General features: G+C 32.5%; 1 protein-coding gene across 1 annotated transcript in view; it reads right to left on the bottom strand.

Annotated features, from left to right (window-relative positions):
* The window catches only part of LOC126883551 (eukaryotic translation initiation factor 3 subunit B), a 64,608-nt gene extending 48,114 nt beyond the window's left edge, over positions 1-16,494 (bottom strand). Inside the window, exons 1-4 of the mRNA XM_050649186.1 lie at positions 16,313-16,494; positions 15,459-15,961; positions 4,325-4,557; positions 1,433-1,848 (exon numbers count right to left, since the gene is read on the bottom strand). Of these exons, the coding sequence (XP_050505143.1) occupies positions 1,433-1,848; positions 4,325-4,557; positions 15,459-15,961; positions 16,313-16,448 (1,288 nt within the window). The 5' untranslated portion in view covers positions 16,449-16,494. The remainder of the gene's footprint in view (positions 1-1,432; positions 1,849-4,324; positions 4,558-15,458; positions 15,962-16,312) is intronic.
* Positions 16,495-22,093: the final 5,599 nt, after the last annotated feature.

The raw sequence follows: 22,093 nt of genomic DNA, 5'->3' as shown, positions 1-22,093 counted from the left end.
TGAGATGTCAAATGAAAGCTTAAAATCCAAGGATGGTACTAAAGGTAAGAAATTTGACCTAGATTGTCTGTCCGTCCGACTGCGAATGTAAGTCCTTCACTATAACAGGCAGAATGACAAGAAAATTGAGAAACTTGACCTAGGACTTCCGGTTTTAGAAATGCGACCAGAAGTACTGTTTTAAAGTCACCGGAATAATACAAGTGATATATTATTCGACACGACTTCGCAAGAAGAGAACAAATATATACTTCCGGTTTCATGACTGTCTGCCCGTCTGTCTTTCTCCTCCGTTATTAATACAGATAGAATGACAAGTGAGGTGTCGAATGAAAGCTGATAACCCAAGGATGGTAATAAAGATGAGAAATTTGACATCGGACTTCCGGTTATAGAATTGCAACCTTAAGTACTGTTTTAAAGTCACCGAAATAGTATAAGCGATATGTCATTCGACGTGCCTTAGCAAGATGAAAACAAATGTAAAATTTGGGTTTTTATATCAATTCCGGTTAAAAAGTTCTAACCAGAAGTGCCGTTATAGTCGCACAAATATTACATGTAACACATCAATCGAAGCGTATCGAAAAGTTGAGTTTGAATCTTTAGTTTAATTAAAATTATTAAAATCGTTTATCAATCGGCGCAAAGTTACACGAAGCGTTCAAATATGGACTTCTAGTTCTACTTTCGATTACTTTGGGTGAAAACTTATGACTTACTAAGTCCAATTACTTGTTTTTAAGTAATTTTAAACATCAAAGTCCTATTAATCCTACATTGTTCAAATTGCTGGTTATACTCTGTATAATAAACATGTTTTTAAGTTTTTGTCTTGAATTTTTTAATTTTTTAACTTTCCGTTGGTTCAGATTTGCCAAACGTTCGGATTAGCGGGGTTCTACTGTACATTCATTCAACCACAGGTCCAATGGACTGACATTTCCGATAGACTGAAGGTAAAAAAATCTCCAAATAAAACCGGACTATTCAAATTGCTTTATTGAATTTGTTCTCAGTAGATTAGTCTCCTTGTTTAACAAGCAAACCATGCGTATTTGACGAAGAATTTAATAGTAAAAAAAAATTAAAAATGTCCATATACATAATTACAGTAGAGCATCGATAATCCGAACTAATTGGTACAGGGGTAGTTCGGATTATCGAACATATATTCAAAATACATACAAAGCTCACAAAGCCCATATTGTCATATTAAATCCAAAAATTCGGTCAACGATCATATTTTTTAATTTTATAATTTTTTTGCGTTCAGATTAGCGAACGTTCGGATTACCAGGGTTGAAATTATCGACGCTCTACTGTATATTAAAACGATATATTAAATAAATAAGATACTGTAGATTTGTAGATAAATGAAACAGACATAACTAAAACAATGAGGCTATAAATTACTATTATTTGTACCTACCTGAATACTTGGTTTCATTCTTCTCCTTGCGAACCTTTGAATACCTGTCTACCTTGACACACAGGTAATCTCCAGACTTCTGCCAGTGTATCTTACAGTCAGCAACATTAAACAAATTCTTCTTTCTAATTTCATTCCTGTTTGGTAATTCTAACAGAGTTACACTGGCAGGCACATCTTTGTCTTCGGCTACCCAATAAGCTACAACATTATCTGTGGGCGACCAATTGAAATCTCTTATGCCGTTAATTTTGATTGATTTCTTATCTAGAAGACCAAAAGATGGTGTTTCGTATACTTGAAGGGCATCATTGTTTTGACCAATACGAGCAAAATATTTGTCGTCATGAGACCACCTGAAGATTGGCCATGCTGTTGGACCTTCTGGATTGAATGAACGCTTTTCAAGACCTGTCCTAAATTAATAAAATAGTAGATTAATATGGAATCGTAAAATATTATGTTTCATAACTATGTGGCGCACCAAATGTTAAAAAATCCAGAGAAACTAAAAAGAATAATATGAAGTATAGTAGAAACAAAGGTTTACTTCTAGGAGAAACAACAGAAAAATTAAAGAAATGGGAGAAAATCCTTTAAAGATCCCTTAAATACAGACCGACAAGAGTAACTAGAGTCGAAGAAATCACAAAAGATCTAAAAAATCACAAAATGGCAGGAGAAATGGTATTCCAGCTGAGATTAAAAAAAAAGCAGCAAAAGACTGAACGGAAGAATATTCTGCTTGACATTAAGAGTCTGGCAAAAAAAATGCCGAAACAATGAAATAGTGGTCTTATGTGGCGTAAAACAGATTATTCTAAAAAATCTGTTGTATGATTATGTACAATAATCATTTAACAATTCAAGAATGACAGTATAAGGCAATCTGTTAAGGAATAAGGCCACAGTAGAAATATAATATGTATTACAGAATAACACATAAATTAAGATGAGAAGCAAATTATTGACAAACATCACAAGTACACTTTCAACTATAAGTAATACCTAAAATGTTTAAGGAGATCGTAAATCGTATCCTACGATAAGGTAATGATTAAGAGGTTTCGGCAATTCTTAGCGTATGGTGAAATCTGTTTTAGAGTTAGGAAGTACCTAAGCCCACTTAATACTCCAGGCTGTGGGTGAAAAATAGGTTGATTTCAGGATATAATTCAGGAATTTTTGAAACCTATCAGGTGTTGTAAAGCACGATGCCAGGAATAACTTCTACTAAAATGTGACCAAAAATATTGTGTTTTTTTTATTGCGATTTTCATTTGTTAAATTTGCAATTTTTAAAGATTTTTAAATTTGCAGCTTAGGATATTGATTGTAGAGAAAAACTTTTTAATAGAAAGTTGTAGTAAATTAAAAAACCTACAATTTGAGCTATGGTAAGTTTAATTTATTTTATTGTTTCTTGCAAAACAGCCTGTGAAAGGTCCAAAATAGCCGTTTTTTACAATTGCGTTATTTATTGTACAAATATTTTTTTAAATTTTTTAAAGCTTTAAAATGAAGATCTTTCAATTCCAAACATAGAAAAAAATTCTAAGGCCGGATTAACGAATTTGTTGCTTAGATATTATAAATTGTTTATCCCAAGAGGTCAAATGTCCAAGGCTATAGCTTGTTGAAAAAAAATCGTAGAGAGTTGGTGAAACATCTAATCTCCTTCTAAAGAGTTATATTTTCATATTCTGATGTAAATAAATGCGTAAAACATTTTTAAACCTATAATTTTTGGGTTTGAAAATAAGGGGGCAAATTTCGTTATAAACATTTAGAGCTGAAGTGGCCCTGTACATCCTATGAGTTTTTAACTTACAGACTATTGTTGCTGAAGATGAAACGAAGATTTATAAAAAAATAAAAAATTTCTACGACCAACTGAAGCCGAGCTAAATGTTGGGTTTGAAAATAAGGGGGCAAATTTCGTTATAAACATTTAGAGCTAAAGCGGCCCTGTACATCCTATGAGTTACTAACTTACAGATTATTGTTGCTGAAGACGAAACGAAGATTTATAAAAAAATAAAAATTTTCTACAACCAACTGAGGCCGAGATAATTGTTTCCTTTTTCTTAAATCGTAGTGTCTTTACATATAACAATTAAGAAATTATTTTACAGTCATTGACTAAAGAAAGACTTATATTATCTTAAAATAAAAATTATTATAAAATATAGTTACATTTAATTATTAAAAATTATTTTTAAAATCGGTGCTTTTGTGAGCGGCCGAATTTTGCAAATCGCCTGGCTCGCTTCAAATCCGCGCGCTCGGAAAATTTTTACGTAACTTGTATTAAATTTTGACCGAAAACAATTTAATAATATTATTATTGAAACAACGATTAACAAATGAAAATCGCAATAAAAAAAGCTCACAATATTTTTGGTTACATTTTAAGAGAGATGAGATAGATAGATATTTATTCATTTAAATAGGTTACCCTAATATACAATCAATGTAGAGAATAGATATTACAAATAATTTACAAAATCAAATATAACTAAGCAACATCAAATGAAATTGAAACAAACTTTAAATAAATTTTACAACATATAATACCATACAATACCCACCCATAAAATTAACATAATAAAGTATTACATCACTTGTTTCTAATATACAGCTTAAGTTTGGTTTTAAAAGATTTTAGTGACATCGTATTTTTTAATTCACCCGGTAGAGTGTTAAACTCATTAGTAGAAGTTATTGCTGGCATCGTCCTTTACAACACCCGATAGGTTTCAAAAATTCAAAATTCCTGAATTATATCACGTTTTTTCATCCACAGCCTGGGGTATAAAGGTAATTCTTAAATATTTAGGAATCGTTGGTGAAATAGGGCAATATAACATAGCTGCCGTAAGAACTCCTTACCTAATATCCCAAATGATGATCCTTTTCTGTTCTGGATTATGTGGGTCTCCTTGTGGGGAATAAGTCACTAAATACTTTTCACATGGCGAGAAATCAATAAATTGAACATTTGAATGGGTAAATTTTTTGTATTGCAAAAATCCAGGTCCTGCCCACAATGCAACACCCAACCTGTGAAAAGTACATAAGAATGTACCCAGAGGTGACCATTTTATGTACGTTTGACTCCAGCTCTAAAACAGTTAATTTTTTTGAAATTAGTTATATAAGCCCCTAAAGCATTTATGAGGGCAATAGAAAAGAAGTGAAAAAAGGATACATTCAACTATACCTCATTTTTAAACTTTGAGTAGTAATTCAAATTTACAGTGCAGTAATGCTTGTTTGTAATTGAAGGGATTATTTCAAAAACAACCAATGTCAATTTTATGAAATTCTTAACTATTGGCACTACTTGACAGCAAATTAACATTTACATTTTTCAGAAACTTATCGTGACAAAAACCGCCATATAACGATTTGTAAATACACTGTTTTTGACTTAAACATTGACTTACATACTATTATTTTATTCAGTTTTTATTTCTGAAAATTTACTTTTTGTGACATTAGTTGTTTTTGAAATTAACCCTTCAATTGGTTTAACCACAGGCAAATTTAGCACTAATTTTGACACTATTACCATTTTTATGAAATTTTGACACTATTGGCATTTAAAATTCATAGGTTAATTAAGTTATATAGTTCTTGTATTTTCTACTTTATTCCTTTAATTTTTAGTCTGCATTTGTTTAAAAAAGGTGCTTTTAGAACTCTTTAGTGACATATTAGTATAATATAATATTTATCATATTGATTGCCATATCTGTCATATATGGCTGACACCAATAATGCTTATTAGGTCACGTCGCTTATACAGGGTGTCCAGAAACTCTACCGACAAACGAAGACAGGAGATTCCTCAGATAATTTTATGACAATTTAACCCAATTCACCTAGTCCGAAAATGCTTCCTAAGGGAGCTAGAGCTCTTTGAAGATGGCGCCATGTAATTAGTTTTTCTTAAATACCTCCAGAACGCTTCTATTTAGAAAAACAAAAATTGGTACACATATTTACTTTCCTGAAATGAATCGATTCCATCCATTGCGAATTTCTAGTACCGGTCAGAGCCATATGTTTTGGGTAGGGCAACGGTTATTTTATCGCATAGCTTTTTTGTCTTCAACTTTTAGGCATTTTTGATACTGGATTATTAAATTGTGAGATATTCTAGTACTAAAAGGTACTCTTACTTCAAGTCGATAGGATACACCGTTTTCTAGAAAAATCGATTTGAAAGTTTTTAGTTTTGGGAATTTGAAAAAAAATTTAAAAAAAATTAAAAAAAAAACCGATGTATTTTACCAACTTAAAGCAAGAGTAACTTTTAGTACTCGAATATCTCATAATTGAATAATCTAGTGTCAAAAATACTTAAAAATTAAAGACAATAAAGGTATGCTATAAAATAACTGTTGACCTACCCAAAACGGACGCACATGACCAGTACTAGAAATTCGCCATTAATGAAATCGATTAATCTCTGGAATATAAATAAATGTACCAGTTTTCATCTTTCTAAATAGTTTTTTTTGTATCTTTTTTTTTTTAATTCAAGGAACGAAAAATTTTCAAATCATTTTTCTAGCAAACGGTGTATCCTATTGACTTAAACTAAGAGTACCTTTTAGTACTAGAATAGCTCACAATTAAATAATTCAGAGTCAAAAATGCTTAAAACTTAAAGACAAAAAAGTTAGGCAATAAAATAGCCGTTGCCCTACCCAAAACGGATGCCTATGAGTTGTACTAGAAATTCGAAATGGATGGAATCGATTCATTTCTGGAAAGTAAATATGTATACCAATTTTCGTTTTTCTAAATAGAAGCGTTCTGGAGGTATTTAAGAAAAACTAATTACATGACGCCATCTTCAAAGAGCTCTAACTCCCTTAGGAAGCATTTTCGGACTAGGTGAATTGGGTTAAATTATCTTAAAATTATCTGAGGAATCTCCTGTCTTCGTTTGTCGGTAGAGTTTCTAGACACCCTGTATATGTCCGACAAAACACAAAAAAATATACATGTGGCCCCCAAACATTTTTTAAGACTAGCTCTGGCGATTTATGTGTTAAGGATTACTATCGAAGGCTGAAATGATCAACCAAAAAAGAAGATGAATCTGGTGATTTTTCTGAATGTGAATATTATTGGGTGTGAATTTGTCTTTTGAGTTTACTCCTCCTATTTAAAAACAGGATACAGAAAATAATAAAAGATGAAACATTTTCCCCAATTTTAGAAAGTTACACAAGGCTTACTCCGTGTTATAAAGAGTGATGCCATGAACAACCCCCCAGCTTTAAATTAAGCTTCTGTAAGTTTCATTTCGATCAATTATTATGACATACTTTGCACTCAAAGTTGAAAAACGGTACTTTATCAAAATGGCCACATTTCTGTGTAAAAATGATTGTATAATAATTTTTAATGCTAGATCAAAACCTCATCAATCCACAACAAAATTGATCTCACAACAATCTCAAACATTCAATCCATATCAAACATTATCCAATTCTCAATTTAAAGAATTATATTTTATCATTGTAATGTAAAACAAAACCTAAAAAAATGTTTTAACCCCTTTATTTATTACATTAACCCTTTCAGTGATGCATAAATAGTAGAGAGTTGCCCTGTGTGGCCATACTCTGTTTAAATAAAAATTTAATGTGACGAGAGTGCACTGGTGTGCCTTTCGCACTTTATCAAAAATGACCAATGCGCACCAGTGTACTGTCCGCATTGAAAGGGAACATTGTTTCCTCAAAACACTGTAATATCGTCACCTTAAAAATATTTCATTAGATAGAGTGCATCAATATGTCACAATTAAAAATTAAAGCTAATGATCTGGTAAAACAGTATCAATTGAATTTATCACAAGAAGGTACTCTAGTTTCTGGTGAAAAACATTAGAAGAGAAGTATTAATTCAAAATTTATTCATTAAAATAATAAATATTAATTCATTAATCAATTGTATAACACCAAAGTGTCTTAACATTAACATGTCTTTAGAGAAAAACTGTTGAATCAAATTTTTGGAGAAGTGTATTATTTCAAATCAAAATGTCGTTAAAATATTTTTTTAACACGTTCTGTGCTCATCTTGAACAAACGCCACTTGGCTGGTACCACGTACATAAAACATTCATTTAGTAACACAGTACACTGACACCACTTATACATCATTGGTATCTTTGATAAAACCTTTGTGATGCTACTCATGCGCCATGGGCACCGAACGTGATAACAAATATTTTTCTCTAGCCAACTGTAGCAGGTAAAATATTGATACAACAATTAAATGTATAGTACTTATAACTAAAATAAAAAATATATAAGTGAGGCAATAAAGCAAATATTTTGTTTTCTCTCTCCTGTAAAATTTTAATATCTTGAGTTGTTATGGTTTAAAAAAGGATGTGCGCTATATCATTACTGTTCTTCCACTGTATCATTACTGTTCTTCACTGACTGTATCATCACTAACCATAGTTCTATGGCTGTATTTGTACAATGCATGGTGTTGGGCATGCACAGGTGGCTTAAATTAATTTTTTCAGTTTCTGTGAAGACGTAATATAAAAAATAGGTCATGAATAATGTCTTAATTAAGCAAAGATACAGTGAAAGAACTGTAGATGCTATTTGATTAAATTGCCAATCACTTGTAGTTTAATATATCGAGTGTTTAAAATGAGATACTAAGATGTTTCTGAAGGCAGTTGCAGAAATATAAGTAATTATTAAAAACAAATAAAATGTCTTTATTTATCATAATATGGGTAACATATTCATAAATACAAACAAGGAAATAATAATATTATTATATATAATAATGTGTGTTAAACTTCAATAAGTCATTTTTAGGGAGAATTGACTTACACCGCTTAACTTATGAGGCATGCATATTATACTGGGTGGTGAATTGCAAAATGGGCAATAAGAAACTTAATGTAAAATTCTTAACTGTTGAATTCCTGCTTCCCTAATTATGTTACATCAAAAGACATGACAAACTATTTGTAGAGGATTGAAATCTGTATTAAAAACAACTGTTAAAATTGTTCTACGAATTAAACATATTCCAAAATTTTGTAAAAATATAATACATTTTTCAGTTTTTCAGCCCAAAATTAGGCCACACACAGTGCAATAATGTGTCACAATGTAGTTATTATTTTCACATTTTTGAACTGTCAATATTTTTATTTTATCATTTATTTTTTAAAAACAATAAAGTTGATAAGATACCACCAGTTGCAGAGAAAGTAATAATAATAAAGATGTTATATTATTCAGTCAATAGTGTGCGCACTGTCAGTTAAATAGTAACATGTGGCCTAACTTTTGCACACATACCTACTGTGGCAAATGTATTTATTTTTCAAAATTTTAGAATGCGTTTAAATTGTAAAACAATTTTAACTTTTGATTTTAATACAGATTTCAATCCTCTACAAATATTCTCTCATGACTTTTGATGTAAAATAATTAGTGAAGCAGGAATTCAACAGTTTAGAATTTTACATTGAGTTTCCTATGGCCCGTTTTATGATTCACCACCCGGTATATTGCCAGACCCCCTCTGATTACATTTTTCATTCCATAACCCTTTCGTGACCGGCTGACACGATCGTGAGCTCATGTTTATGTGGGTATCAATATCAAAATAAACATATTTTTACTAGGAAAGATGATATCAATATGTTGTGTCTATGGTGTATTATCAGAGTAACTGAAATTATTTAACGAATTGGCGCTTAGTTTGCAATAGAATACCCTATAAAGAAGGCTGTGTATTTTGACAACAAAACCGATAAAGGTAAGTAAAAGATATCTTGTTTTTTATAAGTGTTTATGTTATTGTAACGGGGCTGTGGTATAGATAAAGTTTCAACTTCAAGATAATAAGCAAGATTTAAGAAATTATTGGTTTGTTTGTAGAGATCTTGTCCCGTAAAATTATATCACGATAGTGAGTTGCCTTCACACATTCAATTTTCAATTCGCGGTGTGCAAGTCCTTGGAAAGGGAAACGAGAAACGACCGTGCGCGAGTTGCGGAGAAATATTGCAACTATCTTAAATAATTCATATTGTCAATTGAAATTGTCAAATTGACGTATATTTCATACCTTCTGTCACTGACGCAGAAAAATTATATATTGCTCCACAATATTGATACGATATGCAATTATTATATAAAGGTAAATTTAATTAATTGTATTTTGCTTGCAGTACTGCATTTTAATAACTGATTTTGTTATGTTCGTGTAAAACTCCCTTAACCATGAATGTAGGTTGGTACTACTGTCATCTGAACGACAGCTGTCACATACTTAATACTGCGATAGAAAATGGAAACCATGTGCATAATTCTTTAAAATAAAGTATTTTACATCGAGTATTATTTCATTACAAATACTTACGTCCTTTAAGTACAAAGGACTTGACATTTGGCGACGAGGATAATGGATACAAATATTACAGACACTACATCAACTACAACGTTCCAACTACAGCCGGTACAAACACGAGTTCCTCGACTACAACTGCGATAGTTGCACCTGCTACAGCTCCAGTAATGTCTACACAAGTTTCTACATTCCAGTTTTCCGTTGAACCTTTTAACCAGACAGCTACAAAATGGTCCAGGTGGGTAAAACGGCTGGAAGGAGCATACAAAGTTTTTAAAATTCCAGAGGAAATGAAATTGCCCTATTTACTACATTACATGGGGTCGGAAGCATACGATACACTGTGCGATAAACTAGCTCCAGAGGTCCCTGAAGACAAGTCATATGAGGATACAGTTAAGTTAATGGATAATTTTTACAACCCTGCACCACTTGAAATTGCTGAAATATTTAGGTTTCAATCAAAAAGACAAGCAGAAGGCGAAAGTATACAAGAATACCTACATTCTCTACAGAAACTTGCCATAAACTGCAACTTTTCCACATATTTAAAAAGTGCTATACGAAATCAGTTTGTTTTTGGTTTACAGTCAAAGAGGATTCAAGCCAGACTATTAGAAACAAAGGGATTGGACTTGGACCGAGCCGTAGAAATTGCAGCAAGCATGGAAACTTCAGAAAAGGATAGTAATCAATTTTCTCACAACAATAATTACAATCAGGCTAGTATAAATGTTTTAAATGCGAAAGCAAAAAGTTTTCATAAAAATACAAACACTAGTAAATTTAATGATAATAATACAGTAAATAATCATAGTAGCTCTCCTAATAATACTTTTACAATGTCAAATAACCGTAATAGGGCTTGTTATAGATGCGGAGACACCTCGCATTTAGCCGATAAATGTAATAAAAAGCATTTAATCTGTAACTTTTGTAAAAACGTCGGACACATTCAAAAAGTTTGTTTAAAGGCACAACAAAATTCACACAGGCAAGTAAATTCAGTAAACTCTGCTCAAGAGGTCTTAGAAGTAAATGCTGGAAATTGCAAAGATAAATTTTTTATAAATTTAAAAGTGAATGGTAATATTTTAAATTTTGAAATTGATTCTGGCGCTGCTGTTACAATCATAAATAAAAATATATTTGAAAAATATTTTCCTGCATTAGAATAAGCTTCAGTTTCTCCTTCATTGGTGTTTATTTAAGAAAACAAGTCTCCATTTCAGTTAGTAATAGCGATTAACTTTTGTTTAAATTTGTTAATAGTTACTTATGTTCTAGACTAGTTGTTAGTTATATTCTGTACTTCAGTTTCTCCTTCATTGGTGTTTATTAAAAAAACCAAGTTCTCCATTTCAGTTAGTGATAGCGCTTAACTTTTGTTTAAATTTGTTAATAGTTATTTATGTTCTAGACTAGTTGTTAGTTATATTCTGTACTTACTAAACTCATTGTTGTAAAACAGTAGTTTTTAAAAACAATAAATGTCTATCTATCTATCTATCTATCTATTTTCCTGCATTACAATTACAAAAATCGGATGTTAAATTAACTACATACTGCAAAAATAATTTGAATGTTTTAGGTTTAGTTTCAGTGGAGGTTGAGCACCAGGAATTAAAGCACACTCTAAAGTTGTATGTGGTGGATGGTGTTGGCTACTCACTGGTTGGTCGAGAGTGGATACATGCTCTGGAAATCAATTTACATCAGGTAAATACAATTCTACATGAAAATTTTGAAATTGCAACTTTGTTAGATAAATATAAACATTTATTTGAAAAGTCAGTTGGTGAAATAAAAGGGTTAGAGGCTGAAATTTATCTAAAACCTGGTACTAAAGCAAAATTTTGTAAGGCCCGTCCTGTAGCTTTTGCATTACGCCCTAAAGTTGAGGCAGAATTAGAGTCCTTAGTAAATCAGGGAGTCTTAAAGAAAGTAGCATTTTCGGACTGGGCAACTCCTATTGTTCCTGTAGTTAAACAAAATGGGGACATACGCATTTGTGGTGATTTTAAAATCACATTAAACCCTTGCATTGAAGTGGATGAATACCCTTTACCTACACCAGATGACCTACTTTCCCAATTAGCAGGTGGGGACAAATATACAAAAATAGATATTACGAAAGCTTACTTACACTTGCCAATAAAAGATGAAATGAAACATTTACTTACATTAAACACCCATAAAGGTTTATTTCAACCAAATCGATTAATGTTTGGAATTGCTAGTGCTCCTGCCAAATGGCAACGTTTAATGGAGCAAATGCTACAAGGAATAGATGGTATTTCAATATTTCAGGATGATATAAGAATTACAGCTCCAAATAATACCTTACATTTACAAAGACTTGAACAAGTTTTAAAGAAATTATCTGAACATAATTTACATATAAATTTGGATAAAAGCGAATTTTTCAAAGACGAGATTGACTACTGTGGATATAAGATGAGTAAAACGGGTGTGTCTACTAGTGCAGATAAGGTAACTGCAATTGCAAATGCTCCAATACCTACAAACAGAACTCAAGTTCGGAGTTTCTGTGGCCTAATTAATTATTACAGACGTTTTTTAAAAGATACTTCTACAATTTTACAACCATTAAATAATTTACTTAAAAAGAATGTCAATTTTAAATGGTCGAATACTTGTCAAACTGCGTTTGACAAAGCAAAAAAACTCATTTGTTCTAGAAATGTTTTATGTCACTATGACCCAAATTTACCATTAGTACTAGCAACTGATGCATCACCCTATGGGGTAGGTGCAGTACTTTCACATATCTTTTCAGATGGTACAGAGAGACCCTTACAGTTTGCTTCTCAAACTCTTACTACTACACAGCAAAGGTACTCACAAATAGACAAAGAAGCTTACAGCATAATTTTTGGAGTAAAAAAATTTTACAATTATTTATGTGCTAGGAAATTTACTTTGCTCACTGATCATAAACCGTTAGTTCAAATTTTTGCACCTGATAAAAGCCTACCAGTTTTAAGTGCAACAAGAATGCAACATTATGCAATTTTCTTACAAGGTTTGAATTATGACATTCGTTACAAAAATACAGATTCTCATCTCAATGCTGACGCACTTTCACGTCTACCTATAAAATCAGAACAAAATTTCACACATGATGAGCCAGATATTTTTGAAATAAATCAAATTGAAACTTTGCCTACAAATATTAGAGATCTAGCTTTTCATACAAAAAATGATCATACCTTAAAAAAATTACTTGTTGGGTTAAAAACAGGAAAACCTGTTGATAAACGATTTAGCTTCAATATAAATCAAGCTGAATTTTCATTACAATCTGATGTTATTATGAGAGGACAAAGAGTAGTTATACCTACTAAATTGAGAAATAAAATTTTGACAGAATTACATACTGCACATTTTGGAATAGTTAGAATGAAATCTTTAGCTCGTAGTTATTGCTGGTGGCCTCACATAGACCAGGATATTGAGTCACTTTGTAAAAATTGTTTAGAGTGCAATAAGCACAAGAACAACCCAATTAAAGATAATTCTCATATATGGGAGCCACCAAAATTTTGTTTTGAACGAGTGCATGCTGATTACGCTGGACCTTTCAATGGAGGTTATTATTTTATATTGGTAGATTCCTTCAGTAAATGGCCTGAAATTCATTTTACAAAAAATACTACTACAAAAACTACTATTGAAATTTGCCGAAAAATTTTTACAACTTTTGGTATTCCTAAAATTTTTGTTACAGACAATGGTAGACAATTTGACTCTCATGAGTTTAGAACTTTTATGAAAGATAATGGAATTACACAAAAATTTACTGCACCCTACCATCCTGCAACTAATGGACAGGGAGAGAGATATGTCCAAATACTAAAAAAATGTTTAAGGGCTATGCGAAGTGAGGGAAATGACAGGGAGTTTGAATTATGTAAGCTACTTATGCAATACCGCAGAAGCCCACATACAGTTACAGGTAAAAGTCCCTCAGAACTTATGTTAGGAAGACAAATAAGGAATAGATTAGATTTACTTAAACCTTCATGTAGTGATAGAGTTACCTATACTGATATGAGTCTAAGAAACTTTGATATAGGAACTAGGGTTTCCGTGAGGGATTATTTTCATTCTAAATGGCAATTTGGCATTATTGTACTCAGATTAGGGTTATTGCATTATTTAATTCAGTTAGATGATGGTAGAACATGGAAACGTCATGTAGACCAAATACGGCAAATTGGGGAATATACTCCATCTCAAAATAATCCAACATGTTACATTCCGGATACCATTACTCACAATTTGATTCCGAGGGAGGCATCAATTCCAGAGCACAGTGTCTCACCACCACCTACCGAAGTGATTACTGATGAATCCGAAATTTCAAACAATATGGAAAGTTCGAATAGTGTACCTGGGGCTCAAACTGAAACTGAGGAACCCATTTTAAGGCGTTCCACTAGAGTAAGGAAACCTGTTACCAGACTGAATTTGTAAGTACTTTTACTTCTAGTTAACTTTTGTAATTCATGGTCAAGGGAGGAGGTGTTATGTTCGTGTAAAACTCCCTTAACCATGAATGTAGGTTGGTACTACTGTCATCTGAACGACAGCTGTCACATACTTAATACTGCGATAGAAAATGGAAACCATGTGCATAATTCTTTAAAATAAAGTATTTTACATCGAGTATTATTTCATTACAAATACTTACGTCCTTTAAGTACAAAGGACTTGACAGATTTTATTTACTACATACAATTGTTTACGTTTGCTAAACATAACCTGCATCTTATTTTTTCTTCTTATTATTTTTTTTGGACTATGGTCTTGACAATTATCCAGCAACCAGGACTAATATAATTGGCCAATATAATTAAAAGTGCGAATAAAAGTACAGAGCGTAGAAATAGAGGTCGCTTTGCCGAACTTGCACGGTCCCAATAGCAGGAAATTAAAATACTAAATATTTATTGGTTTGACTTTTTATTAATTTTTCTATATTTTAATGATAAAAGTAGTTTTTCTAATTATTGCAGGTGTGCCTCTAACCCACGATTTGGCTCTAGAGGTGTTAAATGGTGGTAACTAGTCCGAAATAGAAGATTCAGATGGCAAAAATGATGTTGCTTTTGACGTCAGATGTTTAAAAATAATACTGATGACAAGGATATTGAAGAACCTGTATTGGATGAAGAACCTGTTCCTTCAAGGAGCTCTTCTTCAGCAAAGAGGCAATGGAAAGACATGACATTTCAGCAAAAAATGTTGTTCTATTTTAGTTAGTATGTAATAACGTATTAAACAATTATAAAAATAATTTTTATTTGGCCCTAATGGTGTTTTACGTTTAATAAAAATGAATTTTTTCATACACTTACGATCCTACATTCATAGAACATAAGCCCAGAGCGCACGAACGTGACATGTCATTTGTGACAGATTCAAACAATGAATTTTTTTTCTGCATTTTTTACACCTTTATTAGATACCGTATATCGTATTTATTCAAAGGAAAACTTCATTTTCACTCAAAAAAAAATTCAGGCCTGAAAGGGATATGAACCATAATTTAAACCAACTAAAAAAATTAATGTTTACTTACGTTTCTAGCTTCAATGAGACTAGGATCAGGCTGTGTATTCTGCCAAATTTGCACAGCTTGTGTTTGTGCAACAACTACAGCAAACTGATCATATGCATCCGGTTCCAATAAGTAAGAATGCAAGTCTGCTTGCCCTTGGTAAGGTTGTGGCTCTGGAGGGTCCCACTTATTAGGAATTTGGTCATACTTAGAAAAATCAGTAAAGAGGTTAACTTGAAAGGTATGGTGCTTATCCAATTTAAAATTGTTAGTGAGCTTAACAGCCTCAGCAGCTTCAGATGGTGAGGAATATTCTATAAAGATATAACCTTTGGTGTGGCCCTCACTATTGACAGGGTAGAATTCATTTACTATTGTTCCAAACTTCACAAATATTTTGACAATGACTGACTTCAACTTTTCAATACGATTAGGACCTACTTGAGGAACTCCATCTACTACTATAACACTTTCTACTCCATCAGTTTCCTTAGGCTTTTCTTTTAAAACATCACCTAAGAGTTCTACAAAGAAAACATCGTAATTAATTGTCAATAGTATTGATATTTGAATATATTTTAAAAAAGAGGGCTTAATGGAAAGAGAAAGATGGTTAAGGAATGTATTTTTTTTAAATATGTATCATTTACAGGAAAGGCACACCTTCCTAAACCTGACCTAACCTAAAATTATATTTGGCATATGTTTTCAAATAAATAAGACAAAACTCATTAAATACAATATTGGAAACGTTTTTTTAGATACGGGACTCTAAAGTATGAAAGTAACATTACAAACATTTAAGTATTTAAACAAAAAATGTTGAGGGAACGGCATGGAGCAGCGATTTTCATAAAACAATTTTGAGTAAATACCTTCATCAGAGACATCGTCTTCGTAGTCTTCAGGATCACTGAAGTTTGGTTCTTCTTCGTTCGACGAGTAATCACTCTCGTTTTTTGTATCATCATCGCTTTGATTATTTTTATCCTCTGGTTTCTTTTTCGCCATTTTGACACGCGTGGACGAAAACTGAAGGATCACAAATCACAAAATATCAAAATACGCATGCCCAAACCGGGAATGTACGGTGATAGTGTGACGTCAAAATTTTTCCAAACACGTTGTGTCTAAGGTATACGCTAACGGGTACGCAAATAAAAAAGTTAGGTAGAATTAAACGTCATAACAAATATTTTTCTATCAAACAAACACTAAACATACCAAAATTGCGTGTTGTATTAAAATATACAGTCACTGCCCACGCTAAATAGTCACTAGCTTGATGAAGTTTAACTTTTCTATTTGCGTACATTTTAGCGTGTACCTAGACACAACGTGTTTGGAAACCTTGTTTTGACGTTTTGACGTCACGACTATCACATTTAATCGTCAAACGTCAAAGTCACAAAAACCGTCATATTCTCAAAAATGCGTTAAATAAGATAAATTACGTTAAACTAGATAAGCTTTATCTTTTAGTACAGACTAAATTGGAATTATTCTGTGGTCTTGGTCTGGCTTAAAATTTGAAACGTCAAAACGTCAAAATTTTTCCAAACACGTTGTGTCTAGGGTATACGCTACCGTGTACGCAAATAAAAAAGTTAGGTAGAATTAAACGTCATAACAAATATTTTTCTATCAAACAAACACTAGGGGGCCGGTTGTTCGAACGCTAATCAACATTGATCATTATTAAATATTTAATTACTGTCACCAAAACTGTTAATGTCAACTTTGTTTGGGTTGCTGAAAACATAATTAATTACAATTATGAGATTTATTATTAATTATGTTAATAATTATTGTTATATTAATTGATTATAGTCTCAGAATTGTAATTAATTATGTTTTAACAATTGACATTGACAGTAATTAATTATTTGATAATGATCATTGTTGATTAGCGTTCGAACAACTGGCCCTAAAAACATATCAAAATAGCGTGTATCAAAATATACAGTCACTGCCCACGCTAAATAGTCACTAGCTTGATGCAGTTTAACTTTTTTATTTGCGTACATTTTAGCGTGTACCTAGACACAACGTGTTTGGAAAACTTTTTTTGACGTCACGACTATCACGGTCTATTCGACAACGTCGTTCTAGATTGGCCTTTACAGTCAAAACTTACAGTCACTTACCTTTTTTGTTGTTCCATGTCATCAACAGGGCCGTAACTACCATATTGAGGCAGTGCACCGGGGCCCCCGACCAAGGGGGTCCCGTGCAGAAATTTTAACGAGGAAAATAAAAATATGTAACAAATTGAAGAGTCTCAGATGCAGAATCCACCAATTTAATAAAAATTAAAATGGTAAATAGTAATTTAAATCTGAGACTTTTGAAAGTTCTTTCTGGTACATCCTTAATCTGCGACTTTTTCAATTAATAAGACCGCAGACGACGAATATAGAAAACGAAAAGGAAACGATCACATTCCGCTTTCATTCGTCTAGGAAAAAAGACAGAAGAGGAACTTTCAGTACTCAAATCCGAGTAAAGAAATAAAAATAATAAATGATGGTTTTGCTTGTTTTCGATTCAGAGGGTTGCACACCCGCTGGACAGGCTGTTTCTACCATTTCAGGCGTCCTCAGCAGCGTTTGTTATCGTGCACTCCTGTGAATCGAAAAACAGCTGGACCATCATTTTAAAGGGAATCTGAAAGATAATTCAAATTCCCCATTAGGACACAAAACAGCGACATCTCATAACAAATTGAAGAGTCTCAGATGCGAAAGAAGTTTCAAAAGTCTCAGATTTAAATTACTATTTACCATTTTAATTTTTATTAAATTGGTGGATTCTGCATCTGAGACTCTTCAATTTGTTATGAGATGTCGCTGTTTTGCGTCCTAATGGGGAATTTGAATTATCTTTCAGATTCCCTTTAAAATGATGGTCCAGCTGTTTTTCGATTCAGAGGAGTGCACGATAATGAACGCTGCTGAGGACGCCTGAAATGGTAGAAACAGCCTGTCCAGCGGGTGTGCAACCATCTGAATCGAAAACAAGCAAAACCATCATTTATTATTTTTAAAAATATGTATTTTAAAAGCCGATCCCAACTAAATATTTTCAAATGACACAATTTTAAAAAGACCGCAACATAGTTTTAATTTTTTTCACTGGGAAATTAGTCTTTTAGACTAAAATGCAATTGGAACAGAACAGGGCCCCTGGGGCTTGAGCTCCCGAGACCTTAACATAAAAATTTAAATTATATATTTTTTAAGAAATTAGTTATTTCGGCGTAATAAAACCTAAAATGCCATTGGAAGAGTAGGGGTGCCCGGGCTAAGCTGGGTCCCCCGAGACCTTTCGTAAACATATAAATTGTAACTGAGGAAATTAGTTATTTTGGCGAAATAAAAACTAAAATGAAACCGGAACAGGGACCCCAGGTCCCAGCTACTTTGTCTTAATCAATTTACCTCAGACCACATCTTGGTACGTGAAAGGAACCACATATTGAAAAGAAAGGTATACATAAGATAAAATGAGCACATTAGGATCAGTCCCACCAGTACACTGACCAATTTCACTGAGTGTGCTTGGCTCACACTGCAGTAGCTTAAGGAACCTTAAGATGCTTTTAAATCAAAGTGAACAAGAACGAAGGAACGAATTCGTAGGTGTTTGCTTGGTTATTCTTTCGGCACAAAGTAAGACCATTTACATTGTAGCGAACGAACGCATTCGTTGATAATCCGTCCGCAATGTCAGATACAGATGAAACGCTGTAATCAGCAGCGTTGCTAATTTTATAGTTATTGCACGACATGCTGAAAAAAAAAAGAGAGTGTGGTGTTCACATAGGAGGGAAAATGCGCTTTCAAGGGGTTAAATATCAATCATTTTTCCGGATCACCTTGCGCTGGCGGTGAATTCCCCAGACCTCCCTGTAGGGGGCCTCAAGATCACATTTGACCCGTGGCCCCCAACATCGTAGTTACGGCCCTGGTCATCAATCTTTTTTTTTAGCATAGTATATGTATTTCCCGTTGGAAATGCGTGCATTAATTTCGCTACTTACGGAATTCTTCTGATTGATTTCTGTGGCCAGATGATCACGTTCAATGTATGGAATGTGTGATATAATTTTTATTGTCAGGTGTTCTTTTGACGGTCATGTAGTTCGCATTTTTTGCTTCGTTTACTTTAAGTCCCCTTTTTCATGCTTCAATTTCCCCTTTAGGATCAATTTCTTTGAACGCTTCCATTAGTCGTGGCTTCTTCCTGCTAGATCGGACAGTATCGTCGCCCCCTAGCGCAATTATTCCGATTCGATTTTTTTGCACAAACTTACTCAAAAAGAGGTCCTTATTATAACATATCCACAGGGTGCCGGCCGGTGCTGTGGTCGAAAAATGTTTTAAACATTTTTTTTTAAACAAATTCACAAAAATAATTTTTTTATTTCCAAAAATATTTTTTTAGATAATTTGGGTCATTCTGAGCAAAAAAGGTCTCTAGTCATTTTTCTCTAAAATTGACTGTTGTCGAGTTATACGCGATTAAACATTTGAAAAATGCGAAAATGGCCATTTTCAAGGCTTCATAACTCGATCAAAAATGATTATTATGAAATTCAAAAAGTGACAAAATCAAGATTCAAATACCTTCTTCAGCGTTCTGAAGAGATTTTTGTTATTAATTTATTACAAAGATGTTATTTTTAGTTATTAACAATTAGCGCTATAGTCCAACGTCCAACTGTATCGTCGCCCCCGTTAACTAAACTATTTCGATTAGATTTTTTTGCACAAACTTACTCAAAAAGAGGTCCTTATAACATATCCACAGGGTGCCGGCCGGTGCTGTGGTCGAAAAATTTTTTAAACATTTTTTTTAAACAGATTCACAAAAATAATTTTTTTTATTTCCAAAAATATTTTTTTAGATAATTTGGATCATTCTGAGCAAAAAAGGTCTCTTGTCATTTTTCTCTAAAATTGACTGTTGTCGAGTTATACGCGATTAAAAATTTGAAAAATGCGAAAATGGCCATATTCAAGGCTTCATAACTCGATCAAAAATGATTATTATGAAATTCAAAAAGTGACAAAATCAAGATTCAAATACCTTCTTCAGCGTTCTGAAGAGATTTATGTCATTAATTTATTACAAAGCTGTTATTTTTAGTTATTAACAATTAGCGCTATAGTCCAACTGTATCGTCGCCCCCGTTAACTAAACTATTTCGATTAGATTTTTTTGCACAAACTTACTCAAAAAGAAGTCCTTATAACATATTCACAGGGTGCCGGCCGGTGCTGTGGTCGAAAAATTTTTTAAACATTTTTTTTTAAACAAATTCACAAAAATAATTTTTTTTATTTCCAAAAATATTTTTTTAGATAATTTGGATCATTCTGAGCAAAAAAGGTCTCTTGTCATTTTTCTCTAAAATTGACTGTTGTCGAGTTATACGCGATTAAAAATTTGAAAAATGCGAAAATGGCCATTTTCAAGGCTTCATAACTCGATCAAAAATGATTATTATGAAATTCAAAAAGTGACAAAATCAAGATTCAAATACCTTCTTCAGCGTTCTGAAGAGATTTTTGTCATTAATTTATTACAAAGCTGTTATTTTTAGTTATTAACAATTAGCGCTATAGTCCAACGTCCAACTGTATCGTCGCCCCCGTTAACTAAACTATTTCGATTAGATTTTTTTGCACAAACTTACTCAAAAAGAAGTCCTTATAACATATCCACAGGGTGCCGGCCGGTGCTGTGGTCGAAAAATTTTTTAAACATTTTTTTTTAAACAAATTCACAAAAATAATTTTTTTATTTCCAAAAATATTTTTTTAGATAATTTGGATCATTCTGAGCAAAAAAGGTCTCTTGTCATTTTTCTCTAAAATTGACTGTTGTTGAGTTATACGCGATTAAAAATTTGAAAAATGCGAAAATGGCCATTTTCAAGGCTTTATAACTCGATCAAAAATGATTATTATGAAATTCAAAAAGTGACAAAATCAAGATTCAAATACCTTCTTCAGCGTTCTGAAGAGATTTTTGTCATTAATTTATTACACAGCTGCTATTTTTAGTTATTAACAATTAGCGCTATAGTCCAACTGTATCGTCGCCCCCGTTAACTAAACTATTTCGATTAGATTTTTTTGCACAAACTTACTCAAAAAGAGGTCCTTATAACATATCCACAGGGTGCCGGCCGGTGCTGTGGTCGAAAAATTTTTTAAATATTTTTTTTTAAACAAATTCACAAAAATAATTTTTTTATTTCCAAAAATATTTTTTTAGATAATTTGGGTCATTCTGAGCAAAAAAGGTCTCTTGTCATTTTTCTCTAAAATTGACTGTTGTCGAGTTATACGCGATTTATAGACGAAAAAAGCGAAAATTTACCGTTTTTTGATCTTTTTGATTATGAAATTCAAAAAGTGACAAAATCAAGATTCAAATACCTTCTTCAGCGTTCTGAAGAGATTTTTGTCATTAATTTATTACAAAGCTGCTATTTTTAGTTATTAACAATTAGCGCTATAGTCCAACTGTATCGTCGCCCCCGTTAACTAAACTATTTCGATTAGATTTTTTTGCACAAACTTACTCAAATATAGGTCCTTATAACATGTCCACAGGGTGCCGGGCGGTGCCGTGGTCGAAAAATT

This window comes from Diabrotica virgifera, chromosome 1 (assembly GCF_917563875.1).
Source record: "Diabrotica virgifera virgifera chromosome 1, PGI_DIABVI_V3a".
In the NCBI taxonomy this organism is placed as follows: Eukaryota; Metazoa; Arthropoda; class Insecta; order Coleoptera; family Chrysomelidae; genus Diabrotica; species Diabrotica virgifera.
This window is presented reverse-complemented; position numbering and strand designations above follow the sequence as displayed.